This window comes from Oncorhynchus tshawytscha, linkage group LG06 (assembly GCF_018296145.1).
Source record: "Oncorhynchus tshawytscha isolate Ot180627B linkage group LG06, Otsh_v2.0, whole genome shotgun sequence".
NCBI classification, from domain to species: Eukaryota; Metazoa; Chordata; class Actinopteri; order Salmoniformes; family Salmonidae; genus Oncorhynchus; species Oncorhynchus tshawytscha.
Genome location: NC_056434.1, coordinates 26,910,888 through 26,930,639, shown reverse-complemented (window position 1 = coordinate 26,930,639; position 19,752 = coordinate 26,910,888). Strand labels below are relative to the sequence as shown.

The following is a 19,752-nucleotide window of genomic DNA, read 5'->3' as shown; positions in this document are numbered from 1 at the left end:
AGTATATACATATGAGATGTGCAATGTAGGGTATATAAGCATTATATAAAGTGGCTAGTGATAAATTGATTACATCCATTTTTCCATTATTAAAGTGGCTAGAGTTGAGTCAGTATGTTGGCAGCAGCCACTCAATGTTAGGGATGGCTGTTTAACAGTCTGATGGCCTTGAGATAGAAGCTGTTTTTCAGTCTCTCGGTCCCCTCTTTGATGCACCTGTACTGACCTCGCCTTCTGGATGATAGCGGGGTGAACAGGCAGTGGCTCAGGTGGTTGTTGTCCTTGATGATCTTTTTGGCCTTCCTGTGACATCGGGTGGTGTAGGTGTCCTGGAGGGCAGGTGGTTTGCACCCGGTGATGCGTTGTGCAGACCTCACTACCCTCTGGAGAGCCTTCTGGTTATGGGCGGAGCAGCTGCTGTACCAGGTGGTGATACAGCCCGACAGGATGTTCTCACGATTGTGCATCTGTGTTTTTGGTGACAAGCTAAATTTCTTCAGCTTCCTGAGGTTGAAGAGGCACTGCTGCGCCTTCTTCACCACGCTGTCTGTGTGGGTTGACAATTTCAGTTTGTCCGTGAGGTGTACGCCGAGGAACTTAAAACTTTCCACCCTCTCCACTACTGTCACATCAATGTAGATAGGGGGATGCTCCCTCTGCTGTTTCCTGAAGTCCACGATCATCTCCTTTGTTTTGTTGACATTGAGTGTAAGGTTATTTTTCTGACACCACACTCCGAGGGCCCTCACCTCCTCCCTGTAGGCCGTCTCGTCGTTGTTGGTAATCAAGCCTACCAAATCAAATCAAATCAAATCAAATTTTATTTGTCACATACACATGGTTAGCAGATGTTAATGCGAGTGTAGCGAAATGCTTGTGCTTCTAGTTCCGACAATGCAGTAATAACGAGCAAGTAATCTAACTAACAATTCCAAAAAAAAACTACTGTCTTATACACAGTGTAAGGGGATAAAGAATATGTACATAAGGATATATGAATGAGTGATGGTACAGAGCAGCATAGGCAAGATACAGTAGATGATATCGAGTACAGTATATACATATGAGATAAGTATGTAAACCAAGTGGCATAGTTAAAGTGGCTAGTGATACATGTATTACATAAGGATGCAGTCGATGATATAGAGTACAGTATCAACGTATGCATATGAGATGAACAATGTAGGGTAAGTAACATTATATAAGGTAGCATTGTTTAAAGTGGCTAGTGATATATTTACATCATTTCCCATCAATTCCCATGATTAAAGTGGCTGGAGTAGAGTCAGTGTCATTGACAGTGTGTTGGCAGTAGCCACTCAATGTTAGTGGTGGCTGTTTAACAGTCTGATGGCCTTGAGATAGAAGCTGTTTTTCAGTCTCTCGGTCCCAGCTTTGATGCACCTGTACTGACCTCGCCTTCTGGATGACAGCGGGGTGAACAGGCAGTGGCTCGGGTGGTTGATGTCCTTGATGATCTTTATGGCCTTCCTGTAGCATCGGGTGGTGTAGGTGTCCTGGAGGGCAGGTAGTTTGCCCCTGGTGATGCGTTGTGCAGACCTCACTACCCTCTGGAGAGCCTTACGGTTGAGGGCGGTGCAGTTGCCGTACCAGGCGGTGATACAGCCCGCCAGGATGCTCTCGATTGTGCATCTGTAGAAGTTTGTGAGTGCTTTTGGTGACAAGCCGAATTTCTTCAGCCTCCTGAGGTTGAAGAGGCGCTGCTGCGCCTTCCTCACGATGCTGTCTGTGTGAGTGGACCAATTCAGTTTGTCTGTGATGTGTATGCCGAGGAACTTAAAACTTGCTACCCTCTCCACTACTGTTCCATCGATGTGGATGGGGGGGTGTTCCCTCTGCTGTTTCCTGAAGTCCACAATCATCTCCTTAGTTTTGTTGACGTTGAGTGTGAGGTGTCACCACACTCCACACTCTGAGGGCCCTCACCTCCTCCCTGTAGGCCGTCTCGTCGTTGTTGGTAATCAAGCCTACCACTGTTGTGTCGTCCGCAAACTTGATGATTGAGTTGGAGGCATGCATGGCCACGCAGTCGTGGGTGAACAGGGAGTACAGGAGAGGGCTCAGAACGCACCCTTGTGGGGCCCCAGTGTTGAGGATCAGCGGGGAGGAGATGTTGTTGCCTACCCTCACCACCTGGGGGCGGCCCATCAGGAAGTCCAGTACCCAGTTGCACAGGGCGGGGTCGAGACCCAGGGTCTCGAGCTTGATGACGAGCTTGGAGGGTACTATGGTGTTGAATGCCGAGCTGTAGTCGATGAACAGCATTCTCACATAGGTATTCCTCTTGTCCAGATGGGTTAGGGCAGTGTGCAGTGTGGTTGAGATTGCATCGTCTGTGGACCTATTTGGGCGGTAAGCAAATTGGAGTGGGTCAAGGGTGTCAGGTAGGGTGGAGGTGATATGGTCCTTGACTAGTCTCTCAAAGCACTTCATGATGACGGATGTGAGTGCTACGGGGCGGTAGTCGTTTAGCTCAGTTACCTTAGCTTTCTTGGGAACAGGAACAATGGTGGCCCTCTTGAAGCATGTGGGAACAGCAGACTGGTATAGGGATTGATTGAATATGTCCGTAAACACACCGGCCAGCTGGTCTGCGCATGCTCTGAGGACGCGGCCGGGGATGCCGTCTGGGCCTGCAGCCTTGCGAGGGTTAACACGTTTAAATGTTTTACTCACGTTGGCTACAATGAAGGATAGCCCGTAGGTTTTGGTAGCGGGCCGTGTCAGTGGCACTGTATTGTCCTCAAAGCGAGCAAAACAGTTGTTTAGTCTGTCTGGGAGCAAGACATCGTGGTCCGCGACGGGGCTGGTTTTTCTTTTGTAGTCCGTGATTGACTGTAGACCCTGCCACATACCTCTCGTGTCTGAGCCGTTGAATTGCGACTCATCTTTGTCTCTATACTGACGCTTAGCTTGTTTGATTGCCTTGTGGAGGGAATAGCTACACTGTTTGTATTCGGTCATGTTTCTGGTCACCTACTCCTGATTAAAAACAGTGGTTCGTGCTTTCAGTTTTGTGCGAATGCTGCCATCAACCCATGGTTTCTGGTTGGGGAATGTTTTAATAGTCGCTGTGGGTACAACATCACCGATGCACTTGCTAATATGCACTTGCTAGTAAACTCGCTCACCGAATCAGCGTATTCGTCAATGTTGTTGTTCGACGTTATGCGGAACATATCCCAGTCCACGTGATCGAAGCAATCTTGAAGCATGGAATCCGATTAGTCAGACCAGCGTTGAACAGACCTGAGTGCGGGTGCTTCCTGTTTTAGTTTCTGTCTATAGGCTGGAAGCAACAAAATGGAGCCGTGGTCAGCTTTTCCCGAAGGGATGGCGGCGGAGGGCCTTATATGCGTCGCGGAAGTTAGAATAACAATGATCTAGGGTTTTGCCAGCCCTGGTAGCACAATCAATATGATGATAGAATTTGGGGAGCCTTGTTTTCAGATTAGCCTTGTTAAAATCCCCAGCTACAATAAATGCAGCCCCAGGATATGTGGTTTCCAGTTTACATAGAGTCGAATGAAGTTCTTTCAAGTCCGTCGATGTGTCTGCTTGGGGGGATATACACAACTGTGATTATAATCGAAGAGAATTCTCTTGGTAGATAATGCGGTCGGCATTTGATTGTGAGGAATTCTAAGTCAGGTGAACAAAAGGACTTGAGTTCCTGTATGTTGTTATGATCACACCACTTCTCGTTAATCATAAGGCATACACCCCCGCCCTTCTTCTTACCAGAGAGATGTTTGTTTCTGTCGGCGCGAAGCGTGGAGAAACCAGGTGGCTCTACCGACTCCGATAGCGAGTCTCGAGTGAGCCATGTTTCCGTGAAACAAAGAACATTACAATCTCTGATGTCTCTCTAGAAGGCAACTCTTTCTTGGATTTCGTCTACCTTGTTGTCAAGAGACTGGACATTGGCGAGTAGTATACTCGGGAGTGGTGAGCTATGTGCCCGTCTACGGAGCCTGACAAGAAGACCGCTCCGCCTGCCCCTTCTGCAGCACCGTTGTTTTGGGTCGCCAGCTGGGATCCGATCCATTGTCCTGGGTCGTGGACCAAACAGAGGATCCGCTTCGGGAAAGTCGTATTCCTGGTCGTAATGTTGGTGAGTTGACGTTGCTCTTATATCCAATAGTTCCTCCCGACTGTATGTAATAAAACCTAAGATTTTCTGGGGTAGCATTGTAAGAAATAACACAAACAAAATACTGCATAGTTTCCTAGGAACGCGAAGCAAGGCGGCCATCTCTGTCAGCACCGGAGGTGTTCCACATGTAATGGATTACATGCAATCCGTTCCTCCCCAACCCTGTTTGTGCATGTTTAGTGCGATTGAGAGTGAATGTGTGCGTTTGCATTTGTGAGCACACATGCATGTGCTTCTGTATGAACTTAGTGTGTGTGAGCTTCTGTGTGTATTTTGTGTGTGTGTGTTTGCAATGTGAAAATAAGTCAGCCCCCCTTCTCTTCTTTGCCCAGTGCCCTTGATAAGTGTGAGGATGGTGGGGAGCTGTGACACATTGGCCCGCAGGGCTTGACGTCACAGCATCACATCAACCATGCCAGAAGGCCAGGAGAGTTAATCATGGTCTCCGAATGTGTGTATTCCACACTTTATGTCTCAATGTCTGTATTCCACACTTAAAGCACTTATTACCAAGCAGTAATAGAGCTTTTTTTCCACAGAGAGGGATATGTTTGTGTGGTCTGTTACACTGACAAATGAATTTGCATGGCCAGAGATGGACAAAAAAACATGGTCTTTTATTAACATAGGTCTAGCCCTCCCATTTGGATGATTACCAGGACTGGAAGGGAGGGTATTTGATGTGTCAGATTGCTATGTTTCCTTTCGAGAACAGAAAGAAGCAGTGGGTTGGAAGAAAGAGAGAGACACCATTTAGGGGGGGGGGTAAAATTGTGTTTATTTTAGTTTTTGTTATGCAAGGCATGTTTGAAGTACTCTACATAGATACAAGTTCTCTGTGTGAGTATGGAACGTGGGAACTGCTGAGGGTCTGTGTGTCAGTGGCTGTTTGCTGTGTTCAGAGAGTCAGCTCGAGACCCTCTCATCCTGTACAAGTGCTGCTCTCTCCGACCCTCATGGTTTGGACCTGGCCATAATAAACCCACAGGACTGAATGAAGCTCAACAGACCATAGCTTTACACTGACTCACACCGTTGACCATCACACACAGACATGATTTTACTGCTTGTGTTCTGCGTACCAGAGTATGATTAAGAAATCTGTGGATTCCTTAAGACCAATACAGCCTTTGACATTTGTGCATATGGGACTGGGTCTTTCTTGGGCTCCAGTCAGTTAATTCTCCTGGTCATGTGTGAGATCGTTCAGTGTGAATATGCTGCTGTCTGCTCTCTAACCAGCCTTACAGCTGGAGGAAGATTTCATCATGATGCAACACTGAGCAAATGTAAATCTCCATTCTAAATATGACAATCAGCAAACTGCAGCAGAAAGAACAGGAGACGGGGATTGTGTGACTATATAAATCCTTCTTCCCCCACCCTCCTCTTTTGCAGGAGTAGAATGGGATAGCATTGAAGCTCCTTCTTTCTCCTTCTCATCTTCACATGTACAACAATATCTCCGCAATGTAATGCAATCATCACTAATCTGACTGTGCTGTTCTAGGGTGTTTGGAGTTAATGTGCATAAAAAGCAATTAAAGAAATGTGTGTCTACTGAGCACTGTGCAAGTTCACAGTGAGGACACAGCTTGGACATTAATTGCATTCATTTGAATTTATTCCAGTGACACCTCCGAGGTGTGGTGGTAGCCATCATACCTACACAGTAATCCATGTGTCTAAACCGAACAGTTGAATAGATTGTGGCTAAACGTAATTTCTGTTTGAACAATTTGTCCAGTCTTTTCTGCTCTGTCCCAACATGATTATATTCCAAGTCTCCTTCACATCATCCCCAAAGCTTAATCCCCGTTCTCTCTCCTCTTCCGCCCCCCCCCCTCTCTTCCTCTCTCTCCTTTTCTTTCTCCCCCTGCAGCAATACTTCACTCTGCTGATCATCACAGATGGGGTGATCAGTGACATGGATGAGACCCGCCACGCCATTGTTCAGGCAGCCAAGCTCCCCATGTCAATCATCATTATTGGAGTGGGCAATGCAGACTTTGCTGCCATGGAGTTCCTGGATGGGGACAGCAGCGTGTTACGCTCTTACACAGGAGAGGAAGCAGTCAGAGACATCGTGCAGTTTGTTCCCTTCAGGGACTTCCGAAATGTGAGTGTCTCATATGTTTAATACACTTAGGGGAAACAAAAGTGGTGTATAAATTAGTCTTGTTTTTATTCTCCTGTAGTCTAAAACACACAGTGGTTGACTGTTTAACATTATGATGTCAACCTGTTGCACTATACTCAGATATAACAACAGGTTGTTGTTGCAGGACATATTAGAGATGACACATCCTGATATGGATTGACTTTGTGAGTGTAAACAGCCTTGGGAGTGGGTGATCTGTAGGCCATGTGACTTCCTCAACAGTAGGAGAGAGCACATCCTAGCTTCAGTCCATCTGCTGAAAATGAGATTTTTTTTCCCATAGAGTATGGAGAGCCATATCTTACTTCTAAACCATTAACTGGATGAAAGTTGATTCTAATGCATTCTTATTGTAAAAGCACTGATATTTAGAGATCTCAATGTGACTTTTACTTTTCTGTCTTGTTCTCACAGGCTCCAAAGGAAACTTTAGCCAAATCAGTATTGGCTGAGCTGCCGCAACAGGTCACACAGTACTTCAAACAGAGGAACCTGTCGCCTAGCAACACAGCATCGGAGTGAAATCCCAAGGCCTTGGTTCATCATCATGCATGTTGCAAATGTCTATTCACTGTTTACAAGAAAAACACAATGAAAAAGTGCATGAAAAGGTTTTTTAATATGTATTAATCTGATTTTTTAACCTTATCTGAAAGCAAGACTTTGTGGAAGAGAAATACAGTATGTGTCAAAGAATACTACTTTGCAGTCCACTGAAGAGAAAATGAGAAATGCATATACTCTACCCTGAATGTAAATTTATACAATGTTCTGTTTTCAAAAGAAAATGTTTATGAAAAGTTTTTCTGTACCTTTTATGCAGTGAATTGTAATTTGTTGTACTTGTACTGTACCTTGAAGACGTTATTGATTTTATAATGTTAACCATGTATTTGTTACCACTCAGGTCAATAAACATACAGAAATGCCACTGTGCTGTGTGCTTGACTGAAACATAAGGTCGAGGCAACACAATAAATTAATTATGTTTGAACATTTCAAAAAGTTACAGTTTGAAACAATCAGTACAACCTTATCCTGGATATGCCTGGTTAAATCAACTTTTCACTTTATCCAATTGAGAGGATTTTCTTAAGATGTGTATGCAATACCAACAAGGCTTCCTACAAAGAGCACCCTGAGAAATGTATTCCTACATTCTATTCTTATTGGTTAAAGACTGCACGTGAATGAGTACAAACAGAAATCACTTCCATTTTATTCAAACTGTATTTCATTCCATTTATCATTCATTCATTATTCAACTCGTCACACCAAATACACAAAGAAAACGCTTTACTCCCCAAGCCTCGACCTTCCAATGATCAAACACACATTTCAATGGAGAGAAGTCCATTCAAATCCAGAATTATTTGCACTGACGCATTCAAAAATACACAAAAATCAAAGGAAAAATATTTCCACATACATTGCATCTGAGACTGTCCACAAAGCTCAGGCTTGCTTTCTTGATGTTTTCTAAGGTTTGGTATGAATGTGATGTGGCAGTCCCGTCCTTGATCCCAAGATGTCAGTCACTGTTCCCTTGGCCAATAGCACAGCTTGCAGCCGCAGGGGGATGTCGTCAGGTTAGGCTGCCAGGGATTTAAACTGTGTGAGATGTCATATTGGGAGGAAGGGAGGGGGAGTGGGTCATATTTGGATGCACAACATCAAAACCACAATGACATTGAAGTTCATTTAAGGGGTTTTAATTATTTAGTGATTATGAAGAAAGTAAATCACAACTAACTATGCAGCTTTGGGCTGGAAAACACTTGATAGAAACGCTGCAAAATGACAGAGCAACAGTAACTCATACAGCTGTGAAAGCAATGGGAGTAGAAGTGTTGGCAGACTGTGTGAATGTGTGTGTCTATCTGCAGACTCTCTTTATAGGTCAGATGCCACTGTCCACGCTACCTTCGCTGTCGCTACTGGACTCAGAGTCACTGCTGCCGGAGTAGGCTCCCAGGCCCGGCAGGATGCCCACACACACGGCGGCCGATGGCAGGTGGAGGATGCCTGTCGTCTTTACTGTGGAGGTCTGCTTACCCGCATCTCTGCCCGCCTCCTGCTCTGAGAGCACAACACACTGTCAGTCACACTTACTGATACCAGTGAACACATAATGTGTGAGGCATAGTCTTATTACTGCATTAATTTGTGACATTATGAGTAGCCGTGATACGAGATGCTTCCAGCCCACCTGTCTGGCCCCCATTCCATGCTGCAGACTCCTCAACCTTCTGTTTCTTGCTATTGTCTGAGGACTGTGAGGAGCTGCAGGAGAGAGAAAGGTAAGACAAGGCACAGAAACCTACAGATCAATTCACTGTTTTCCATAATGAAAGTCATCATGAAACTCCACCACTCCCCCATAATTGTGACCTCTAACACAGGTATTCCCAAACTGGGGTACGCGCAATTCCGTCTGGGGTACACAAAAATGTAAAAAAAATCTATTTATATTTCTAACGGGGCTACACATTTGGGTGAGTTTTTCCCCACTTCCCCCTCGCCTCATTTCTCTGCCAAAAATAAAATGAAACCATCCAGTGTTCAGCGAAATATCAATGTCAATTACAGGTAGCCTAGTCAAATAATTAACCGTTACTCTCGTGGGAATTCCACGACCAGCCCGTAGCTGCTGTTCATTCTGTTTGCTCTAAAAATTGATAAATGGTTCAAAAAAGTAAGGCCCACGTCCATAGAGACACATACCAACTCTACTGGGGCGGCAGGTAGCCTAGTGGTTACAGCGTTGGACTTGTAACCGAAAGGTTGCACGATCGAATCCCCGAGCGGACAAGGTAAAAATCTGTCATTCTACACCTGAACAAGGCATCATTGAAAATAAGAATTTGTTCCTAACTGGACTTGCCTAGTTAAATAAGGGTTAAAAAAATATTTTAAAAATTAAATACTGGTAGTCCTTTCACTACCAGCAGTACTACACCTGCACCTGTCGACGACACAAGTTGTTCTGCTTCCACGAACACATCCAATGCTAGCATCAGTAATTCTACATTTGTTGTTAGCCCAGCTAGCATGGACACTGACAGATATGAATCTGATGCAGCCGAAGAGCTACTGCCTCCGTACCCAGGAAAGCACCGAACAAAAGATATATGTGCAAAAGCACTATCTCACAACTCAATCTAACCTTCACTCTTGCGCAGGCATTTAGAAACATGCCAATTTGAAAAATAAGACATTCTTGAGTAGTAAGACATGAATAAAAGCAACAGATACCATTAATAAGAAGGGGCTAGAAGAGTCTTACATGGTGAGCTACCGAGTGGCTAGGACAGGCAAGCCCCATACTATTGTGGAGGACTTAATTCTTCCTGCTGCCACAAATATGGCTGGGACAATGTTGGGGGAAAAGGCCAAAAAAACTATACAGACAATGCCTTCATCAAACAAAACCGTTTCACGATGCATCAGTGACATGGCAGGAGATGTTTTGAAACAATTACTGCTTTGCATACAAGCCAGTGAATTCTATGCATTACAGCTGGATGAGTCAACAAACGTGACGGGCCTGGCATAGCTCCTGGTATATGTCCTTTACATTTATGGGGGGTATATTAAGGAAAACATCCTCTTCTGCAAACCACTAGAAACCTGGACAACAGGAAAGGATATTTTTTAAGTACTGGACAGCTTTGTGACATCAAATGGACTTTGGTGGTCAATATGTGTTGGTATCTGTACCAATGGCGCAAAAGCCATGACAGGGAGACATAGTGGAGTGGTAATGCGCGTGCAAGCAGTTGCTCCCGATGCCACTTGGGTACACTGCAGCATCCACCGAGAGGCTCTTGCTGCCAAAGGAATGCCTGACAGCTTGAAAGATGTTTTGGACACTACAGTGAAAATGGTTAACTGTTAAAGCGAGGCCACTGAACTCTCTTGTATTTTCTGCATTATGCAATAATATGGGCAGCGACCATGTAACACTTTTACAACATACAGAAGTGTGCTGGTTATTAAAGGGTAAAGTATTGACACATTTTTTTTTTTTAAATTGAGAGACGAGCTTAAAAGTCCTTTACTGACCATGATGATGAGTTTCTCACCTGACTGGTCTATCTAGGTGATGTTTTTTCTCACCTGAATGATCTGAATCTAGAATTACAGGGACTCTCCGCAACTATAGTCAATGTTAGGTACAAAATTGAGGCTATGATTAAGAAGTTGGAGCTCTTCTCTGTCTGCATTATCAAGGAAAACACACAGGTCTTTCCATCATTGAATGATTTTTTTTGTGTGCAAATGAACTCAAGCTTACAGACAATGTCAAATGTGATATAGCAAAGCACCGAGTGAGTTGGGTGCACAATTACTTTCCCAAAACAGATGGCACAAACAACTGGATTCATTATCCCTTTCATGCCCTGTCTCCAGTCCACTTACCGATATCTGAACAAGAGAGCCTCATCAAAATTGCAACAAGCGGTTCTGTGAAAATTTTATTTAAATCAGATGCCACTGCCAGATTTCTGGATAGGGCTGCTCTCAGAGTATCCTGCCTTGGCAAATCGTGCTGTTAAGACACTAATACCGTTTGCAACCACGTACCTACTTAAGAGTGGATTCTCGGCCCTCACTAGCATGAAAACTAAATGCAGGCATAGACTGTGTGTGGAAAATGATTGAAGACAGACTCTAATAGAACCCAATACTGCAGAGTTATGTGCATCCTTTCAAGCACACCCTTCTCATTAACCTGTGGTGAGTTATTCACAATTTTCGATGAACAAAAAGTTTTATAAGCAAGATGGATAAATAAAGAGCAAAATTATTGATTATTATTTGTGCCCTGGTCCTATAAGCGCTCTTTGTCACTTCCTGCAAGACAGGTTGTGACAAAAACTCACACTCATTCTTATGTTTAATAAATGTACCATATAGTGTGTGTGTGGCAGGCTTATAATGATGGCAAAAAACAACATTTGAGAGTGTGCTGACCCTGGTGCTAGAGGGGGTACACAGCTGGAGGTTTAATGTTTGAACTGCTATGGGACTATAAAAAGTTTGGGAACCACTGCTCTAATAGTATATTCAGATACAGTAAAAACTGTGACCTAGGTCTAAAAGGTATTGTGGCCCCTGGCCTCACCTGCGTCGCTTGACTGCCCCGGCCAACAGATGGGCCTGGGACAGGTGACTGGTCTTGACCTCAGCTGGTCTCGGTCCCACTCTCCTCTCTGGCTCCTTCCGACTCTCACTGGATGCCAGCTTTTTCAGAGCACTGTGAGATCCTGGAGTTAAGGAGGAAATGGAGAACACACAGACGTGCAGATCCTAGATGTGACAAACTGCTGATAGGAGTGATGGGGACACCAGCTGACTCACAATTAATTCACATCTCACTTGACTCAAGCAGGATACTGCCCACTGGGCTGGCACTGACTGTCAGAATGGAATTTCCAATAGGTTTGGGTGAGTGAGTACAGGAAAACAAAATGGTACACAGAGCTCTAGCCACAGTCCAGGTGTGTCCTCATAAACCCAGCCTGTTCCTTCCACTTACTAGTCTATGGGCCTCAATCACTGCCCTAGAAAAGTGACACACTTTGGAGCTAAGAAAAACCTGTGACACTGGTGGGAAAACTATCTTAGGACAAATGACTATATTACGAAAGAGGGCTTGATGGAGGTTCTCAGCGGTAGGCGCTTCAACTGTCTCCCATCAGCGTACAAGCCAGCCCTCTGTAGGATTTGGTTGCCACGACAACACATTCCCCTCCATCTGCAGACAAACCTGATTGTCAGTGGAAAGAGAGAGGCAACATGTATCTTCTTGCTTACATGATAGCATCGTGTTCTGAACATGCCCCCTGCATCATGTTACATGGCAGCCTAACCGAGACAAAGGAAGGCTATCAAGTCATTGACGTTATTAGCTATGGCTGAATTTAGAATGAATCAACACAGGACCACAGCTCAGAGCAGTGCTGAGATATCTGACATGAGAGTGGCTTTGCATACATTAATATACATTCATATCAGTTAAGTGGACACGCAAAGCATACAGCACACTTTAGAATAGATGCATTAAAATCACTACAAGTCAAGAGAAAAGACCATACTTTGCTTAACAAAATGACATGCTACCAGTGTCCTTCATGAGGAACAAACCAACAAAAAGCAAGTTGCAAAGCTACTTCAACAAGAAACAGTGTCAACTCAGTGACTAATCATCTCCTCGCTGTGAGGAGATCATGATCATATGCCAAATCAAGTTCTCACTAGTCACTACCTGTCTGTCACTGTCTATGCAGGCATCTTTGAACTATAATCTTACCCATACTGTATATTGTTTGATCTAATGGTTTCTCAGCATGTAGAATGTGGTTCTCTGTGTTTCAGTGTTTGAGGTGTGCTGTAAGTCATGTTTGAGAACATGAGCACTAACAAGGTGGAAGAACACCCATTCTGACCTGAAGTCTGCAGACTGACAACTCCTGGCTATCAACTTAACTAAGGTGAAAGTGGGAGTAGAGGGGTAGGACAAGCCTACATCTACTGCTAGAGAGCAAAAAGCTCAACACCAAAAAACTCTGACGGAGAAAGAAACACATGGAGTATGAGAGTAGCTGGATCACACATACAGTGCATTTGGACAGTATTCAGACCCCCTTGACTTTTTCCACATTTTGTTAAGTTACAGCCTTATTCTAAAATTGATTAAATACAAAATGTTGCTCATCAATCTACACACAAAACCCCATAATTACAAAGCCAATACAAGTTTTCAAATTTAGTTTAAAAAACAACAAAAAAAACACCTTGACATAAGTATTCAGACCCTTTGCTATGAGACTCAACATTGAGCTCAAGTGCATCCTGTTTCCATTGATCATCCTTGAGCTGTTCCTATAACCACCTGTGGTAAATTCAACTGATTGGACATCTTTTGGAAAGGCCCACACCTCTCTATATAAGGTCCCACAGTTGACAGTGCACGTCAGAGCAAAAATCAAGCCGTGAGGTCGAAGGAATTGCCTGTAGAGCTCCGGGACAGGATTGTGTCGAGGCACAGTTCTGGGGAAGGGTACAAAAAAAATGTCTGCAGCATTGAAGGTCCCCAAGAACACAGTGGCCTCCATTATTATTTTTATTTCATCTTTATTTAACCAGGTAGGCTAGTTGAGAACAAGTTCTCATTTGCAACTGCGACCTGGCCAAGATAAAGCAAAGCAGTTCGACAGATACAACGACACAGAGTTACACATGGAATAAACAAACATACATACAATCAAAAATACAGTAGAAAAATCTATATACAGCATGTGCAAATGAGGTAGGATAAGAGAGGTAAGGCAATAAATAGGCCATGGTGGCAAAGTAATTACAATATAGCAATTAAACACTGGAATGGTAGATGTACAGAAGATGAATGTGCAAGTAGAGATACTGGGGTGCAAAGGAGCAAGATAAATAAATAAATACAGTATGGGGATGAGGTAGATTGGATGGGCTAAATACAGATGAGCTATGTACAGGTGCAGTGATCTGTGAGCTGCTCTGACAGCTGGTGCTTAAAGCTAGTGAGGGAGGTAAGAGTCTCCAGCTTCAGAGATATTTGCAGTTCGTTACAATCATTGGCAGCACAGAACTGGAAGGAGAGGCGGACAAAAGGAGGAATTAGCTTTGGGGGTGACCAGTGAGATATACCTGCTGGAGCTCGTGCTACAGGTGGGTGCTGCTATGGTGACCAATGAGCTGAGATAAGGCGGGGCTTTTACCTATCAGAGACTTGTAGATGACTTGGAACCAGTGGGTTTGGCTTCCATACGAAGCCTCTGACTACATTTTCGGATCAAGCATGAATTGGCTTGTAATGTTGCCATATTGACAGAAATGTTCTACCAATAAATGACATGAAAATGGATACACTGTTTTTGCTCTGTGTGTGTGATAAAGAATTACAGTGATGGAGTGAGTATACAGCTGAAACTGAAAGGATATTCTGTACTCTTTTAACTCATGCTGCTCCTCATCTCTGCGTTGTTTCTCCACCAGGCTCTGTTGCCTGGAGACCTCATCCAAGAAGTGAGACTCATCCTCATCCAGGCCTTTGACCATGTTCTCTGTGGTGAAAAGACATTTCTATGGAAAAAATATCTAAGCACTATAGTACCAATACAACAATACTCTCTGATCATTTCAACTTAAGTCAAGCGGAGTTGGGGAAGGGTTATGCCATATGAAAATACAAAACAAAGCTCTTTCTAGTTTCCTGAAATGGCCTTACTTAAAGAGCATACAACTTTACAAGACACATTCGGCCACAAGGGTAACTACCAATAGTAGGCTGGTCACCAGGGAAACTGAAAAGCAGGGAAGCTGCTATGCCAGGAAGCAGGTTTGAGTCATTTCCAAGACTAGATCATATTTTCCTCTTCTGATGTATTACATAGTTCCATCTGTTCACATAAACAGGTTCATAATATAAACATGTGCACATATACACACAACCAGAACATGAAATACTTTGTCCTCAACGGGTCCAGACTCTGACCCGTGTTCAAAATACCTCAAATATTAATTTAGAAGCAGCGCCCCACTGCTGCTAAATAGTTTCCACCACTCCAATAAATGTTTATTATACATACAGTACCAGTCAAAAGTTGACACACCTACTCATTCAAGGGTTTTTCTTTAGCAGCAGACTGGGGTGGCTGGAGTCTTTGACAATTTTATGGGCTTTCCTCTGACACTGAATGGTACAGAGGTCCTGGATGGCAGGAATCTTGGCCCCAGTGATGTACTGGGCCATTCGCTCTACCCTCTGTAGTGCCTTGCGGTCAGAGGCTGAGCAGTTGCCATACCAGGCAGCGATGCAACCAGTCAGGATGCTCTCGATGGTGCAGCTGTAGAACGTTTTAAGGATCTGAGGACCCATGCCAAATATTTTCAGTCTCCTGAGGGGGAATAGGTTTTGTCGTGCTCTCTTCACGACTGTCTCAGTGTGCTTGGACCATGTTAGTTTGTTCGTGATGTGGACACCAAGGAACTTGAAGCTCTCAACCTGCTCCACTGCAGCACATGCTCGGAGTATACGTCCTGGTAATCCATCTGGCCCTGCGGCCTTCTGAATGTTGATCTGTTTAAGGGTCTTACTCACATCGGCTACGGAGAGCGTGATCACAGTCATTTGGAACAGCTTATGCTCTCATGCATGTTTCAGTGTTTACTTGCCTCGAAGCGAGCATGGAAGTAATTTAACTAGTCTGGTAGGCTTGTGTCAATGGGCAGCTTGTGGCTGTGCTTCCCTTTGTAGTCTAATAGTGTGCAAGCCCTGCCATATCCGACGAGCGTCGGAGCTGGTGCGTTACGATTCAATCTTAGTCATGTTTGATTGTTCGTTGGAAGGCATAGCAGGATTTCTTATAAGCTTCCGAGTCCTGCTCCTTGAAAGCGGCAGCTCTACCCTTTAGCTCTGTGCGGATGTTGCCTGTAATCCATGGCTTCTGGTTGGGGTATGTACTGTTGGATTCTGGATTGAACTTGGAACATTGTTATACTCAGAAGTATAGGAACATTACTTACAAAAGAGACATGAGGGGTGCCATAATGAAGCTTGGGAGGGGCGGAGTGCAGGGAACACGATCGCATGTGGCAGTACTGGTAAGGGGAGAAACCGTTTAAGGCTCATATCACTTAGCTCCCTGCCTAGCAATAATGATGCAATGTTTACCGATAAGGAGGAGACTCCACCCAAAGTGGGGTATGAATACTACCACGGTGGAAGCCATGTCTGTGTCTGAATTACAGCTGTATCGACCCTTTGGGAAGAATTAAACTTGGTTAAGCTTTTCTAGTGTCCGTGAGTTATTTACTCTGAAAATTAGAACCTAACAGTACGTACAGTCACTGTGAGGACAACGTCATTGAGGCACTTATTGATGAAGCCAGTGACTGATGTGGTGTACTCCTCAATGCCATCGGAAGAATCCCGGAACATATTCCAATCTGTTCTAGCAAAACAGTCCTGTAGCTTACGATCTGCTTCATCTGACCACTTTCTTATTGAGCGAGTCACTGGTGCATCCTGCTTTAGTTTTTGCTTGTAAGCAGGAATCAGGAGGATAGAATTATGGTAAGATTTGCGAAATGGAGAGTGAGGGAGAGCTTTGTACGCGTCTCTGTGTGTGGAGTAAAGGTGGTCTAGAGTTTTCCCCCCTCTGGTTGCACAGTTAACATGCTGGTAGAAATGAGCTAAAACTGAATTAAGTTTCCCTGCATTAAAGTCCCCGGCTATTAGGAGCGCCCCCTCTGGATGAGCGTTTTCCTGTTTGCTTATGGCTGTATACAGCTCATTGAGTGCGGTCTTAGTGCCAGCATCGGTTTGTGGTGGTTAATATACAGCTACAAAGAATATATATATAAACTCTCTTGGTAAATAGTGTGGTCTACAGCTTATCATGAGATACTCTACCTCAGGCGAGCAAAATTTGAGAATTCCTTAGATTTCGTGCACCAGCTGTTGTTTACAAATATACATAGATCTTCACCCCTTGTCTTATCAGAGGCCGCTGTTCTATCCTGTCGAAAAAAGCATAAAACCCGCCAGCTGCATGTTATTCATGTCGTCGTTCAGCCACTGAGATATTACAGTTTGTAGTGTCTCGTTGGTAGGATATACTTGATCGTAGTTTGTCTACTTTATTTCCATTGATTGTACGTCGGCTAATAGGACCGATGGTAGAGGCAGATTACACGCTCAACATCGGATCCTTACAAGGAACCCAGACCTTCGTCCCCGATATCGCCATCTCTTTCTTCTGTGAATGATGGGCATTATTGGGCAACTGAAGTAAATCCTTCCCGTTCGACTCGTACAAAAAAAATGTATTCCTCCAGTACGGGGTGAGTAAACGCTGTCCTGATATCTAGAAGCTCTTTTCAGTCATAAGACACGGTGGCAGAAACATTATGGACAAAATAAGTTACAAATAAATGCGAAAAAACACACAATAGCACAATTGGTTAGGGGATTGTAAAAATGGCAGCCATCTCCTCCGGCGCCATTAAGACATCAAAACTATGAAATAACATATATGGAATCATGTAGTAACCAAAAAAAGTGTTAAACAAATCAAATATAGTTTATATTTGAGATTCTTCAAAGTAGCCACCCTTGCCCTTACAACAGCTGTGCACACTCTTGGCATTCACGCAATCCCCCCATTCCATAGATGCAAGTTTAATCTGAGAAAGCCAATGTGACATCCCAGAATGTGATAGGAACAAAAGTGGAGAAGGACAAAGAAACGAGAGAGGAACCCTTACTGAATTTAAACTGCTCATCATACTCCTCCTGCTTCTTGTCCTTCTGCTCCTGTAGCCGCTCAAAGAGTGAACGCCCATCATACTCTTCCTCAGGAGCCTCTGTATCAGGGAGACATCACAAACACACAGAAACAAGAGGCATGCAGATGTTTAGAAGAGACAAGTGCACAGGCATGATGTAAGATATTGCTTGTGTCTGTGTGCATTTTTTGCAGAAGAGAGGAGTTAATGGCAGATTGCTTACCCTCTGGGTCCTCTGGCTTCCTAACTTTTTCCCATTCCTCCTGGATTTGCTTCCTCTTCTCCTCGATCACAGTCTCTGACACAAATTTCCGACTGAGGTCTACGCCCCCGGCCGCTGGCACTGCCATCTCCCTCCTTGAAAAGTTAAGGTGCATGCACAAATCTGAGCTTTAACAGCAGCAAGTAGCATCCACAATAGACTAACCTGAAAAAAAATGTTACGAATCTATACTAAGAAAGAGTTTTTATCATTGATCAAAGTGGGTTTTTTTATCCATCAAAATAGAGGTATACAGTGGAGATTGAGAACTTACTTTATTTCTCTCAACTCAACCAAGTAGACAACAGACACCAAGTCAAGAAATCATCTGTTGAATAGAAAATAACGCAGAGTAATGTGTTGAAAAATGTAAAGCATATGAATGCAAAGGAAAAGGGAGACATGTAGGAAGTCAGATTAACAATTAGAGTATAAGAGTCTAAAAAAAAATGCTACACACAACACTCTACATGGTTGGTTAGAGTATAAACCTTGTAATAAATTAAGTAAAAACATTGCAGCCTGTTGACAATGGATAAGGCTATGCCACCCTCTAGTGGTCGATTCAATAAATGTGTTTGTAGCAAGTGTAGTTAAATAGCGGTCTACTATCAAATTATATTTTAGCTAGCTTCTACCAATCATACAACATCAAACAAATTACTGAAGTATGGGTTGTTTTTTATTATGGTTGATACTCATTCTATTTTTGTAACTTGCGTTTCCAAATAAGTATCTCGGTATAACATTACCTACTAAACAAGTCGTTCCCTGGGGTACTTGGCCTATCCATAGGGGTGGTACTGGAGAATACTTATGTCATGAGACCATAGGTTTACTGGTAAAATACACGGGGGGAGGGGTACTTCAGGGGTACTCCGGGCAGATCAAAATTCTGTGGGTGGTAGAGTAACCGTCAGGCCTAAATGGATACCTAATGGCTAGGTTTTCTATATCCTAACTGGTCACTCAATAATTATTACTGGCTCAAATCAAGATAATGGATTAGCTAACCAGTTAGAAACGAAACACGAAGACATTACACGTTAATGTTAGCTAACATATGGGACACATTGACAGACACTGATAACAAAAAAAAAACAGCGAGAAAAAAACATTGTGTAGCTACAGAGAGCTTTCTAGTAGCCAACACCAAACATACTAGCTACATTTTAAAACGCTGTGCCAACACCATTAGCTAAACTAGCTGCACGAATCACGGTGATAAATCGTGGCAATACCGCTTCGATCATGTCCAAACAAAACCTTATGAGGTTCGAAAATGATTGAAATAGTTCAACTTAACCAATGATACATTGTGTCATTTATTTTTAACGTAATAGTTAGTACAAAAACAACAACATAGCTAGCTGGCTATGTTAATTTTACCTAATCCACGAAGCCTCGTCGTGTCACAGTAAATATGGTCCGCGCATACTATAGTTTGTGAAGGACCAAGGGCGATAGTTTAATCCGATGGGCTGAATAATTGTAGCAATCTATGATAATACATACTTATATAGTGTCCAAAATAGTGTAACTCCAACGAACCATTATTTTAACTGCAGTATACATTTTCAGAGTAAAATAACTACCGGTATGCTGATAAAACAACTGAAGGCTGTGGTTGAATACACGCACATACTTTATTTTCATGTAGGCTACCTGTAAAACACATACATATTACACATTCTAAATTATAAGACCGTAATTTACTGGTTGTAGAAGAATGCTGGATGTCGTGTTGAATGTTGAGAACTTCCATTGGCATTGACATCAGCACCACCCATTACATTTGAAGACAGCTGATCGTGGGGGGGT

General features: G+C 43.5%; 2 protein-coding genes across 8 annotated transcripts in view; one reads left to right on the top strand and one right to left on the bottom strand.

The window, feature by feature from the left end:
• Nucleotides 1-7,269, top strand: part of cpne2 (copine II) — a 39,503-nt gene extending 32,234 nt beyond the window's left edge. Inside the window, exons 15-16 of the mRNA XM_042323120.1 lie at nt 6,060-6,296; nt 6,753-7,269. Coding sequence (XP_042179054.1) covers nt 6,060-6,296; nt 6,753-6,860 — 345 coding nt within the window. The 3' untranslated portion in view covers nt 6,861-7,269. The remainder of the gene's footprint in view (nt 1-6,059; nt 6,297-6,752) is intronic.
• A 268-nt stretch (nt 7,270-7,537) lies between these two features.
• Nucleotides 7,538-19,749, bottom strand: LOC112252332 (PSME3-interacting protein). Of its 7 annotated transcripts, none has more exons than XR_006083594.1 (9): nt 19,321-19,562; nt 18,206-18,259; nt 17,893-18,026; nt 17,649-17,747; nt 14,322-14,443; nt 11,467-11,600; nt 8,548-8,621; nt 8,262-8,412; nt 7,538-7,933 (listed from the first exon to the last, which is right to left on the bottom strand). XR_006083594.1 is itself a non-coding variant. In XM_024423461.2 (9 exons), the coding sequence occupies exons 3-9, from the start codon at nt 18,017-18,019 to the stop codon at nt 7,945-7,947; spliced, it is 717 nt and encodes a 238-aa protein (XP_024279229.1). In that variant the 5' UTR covers nt 18,020-18,026; nt 18,206-18,259; nt 19,648-19,749; the 3' UTR covers nt 7,538-7,944. The 7 variants fall into 7 exon arrangements, 5 of the variants coding, with proteins under 5 accessions (XP_024279229.1, XP_024279231.1, XP_024279228.1 ...); XR_006083593.1 differs by having other exon boundaries at nt 7,538-7,949; nt 19,321-19,561; XM_024423461.2 differs by lacking the exon at nt 19,321-19,562 and adding an exon at nt 19,648-19,749 and having other exon boundaries at nt 7,538-7,949; nt 8,262-8,417.
• Between the last annotated feature and the right edge of the window lie 3 nt (nt 19,750-19,752).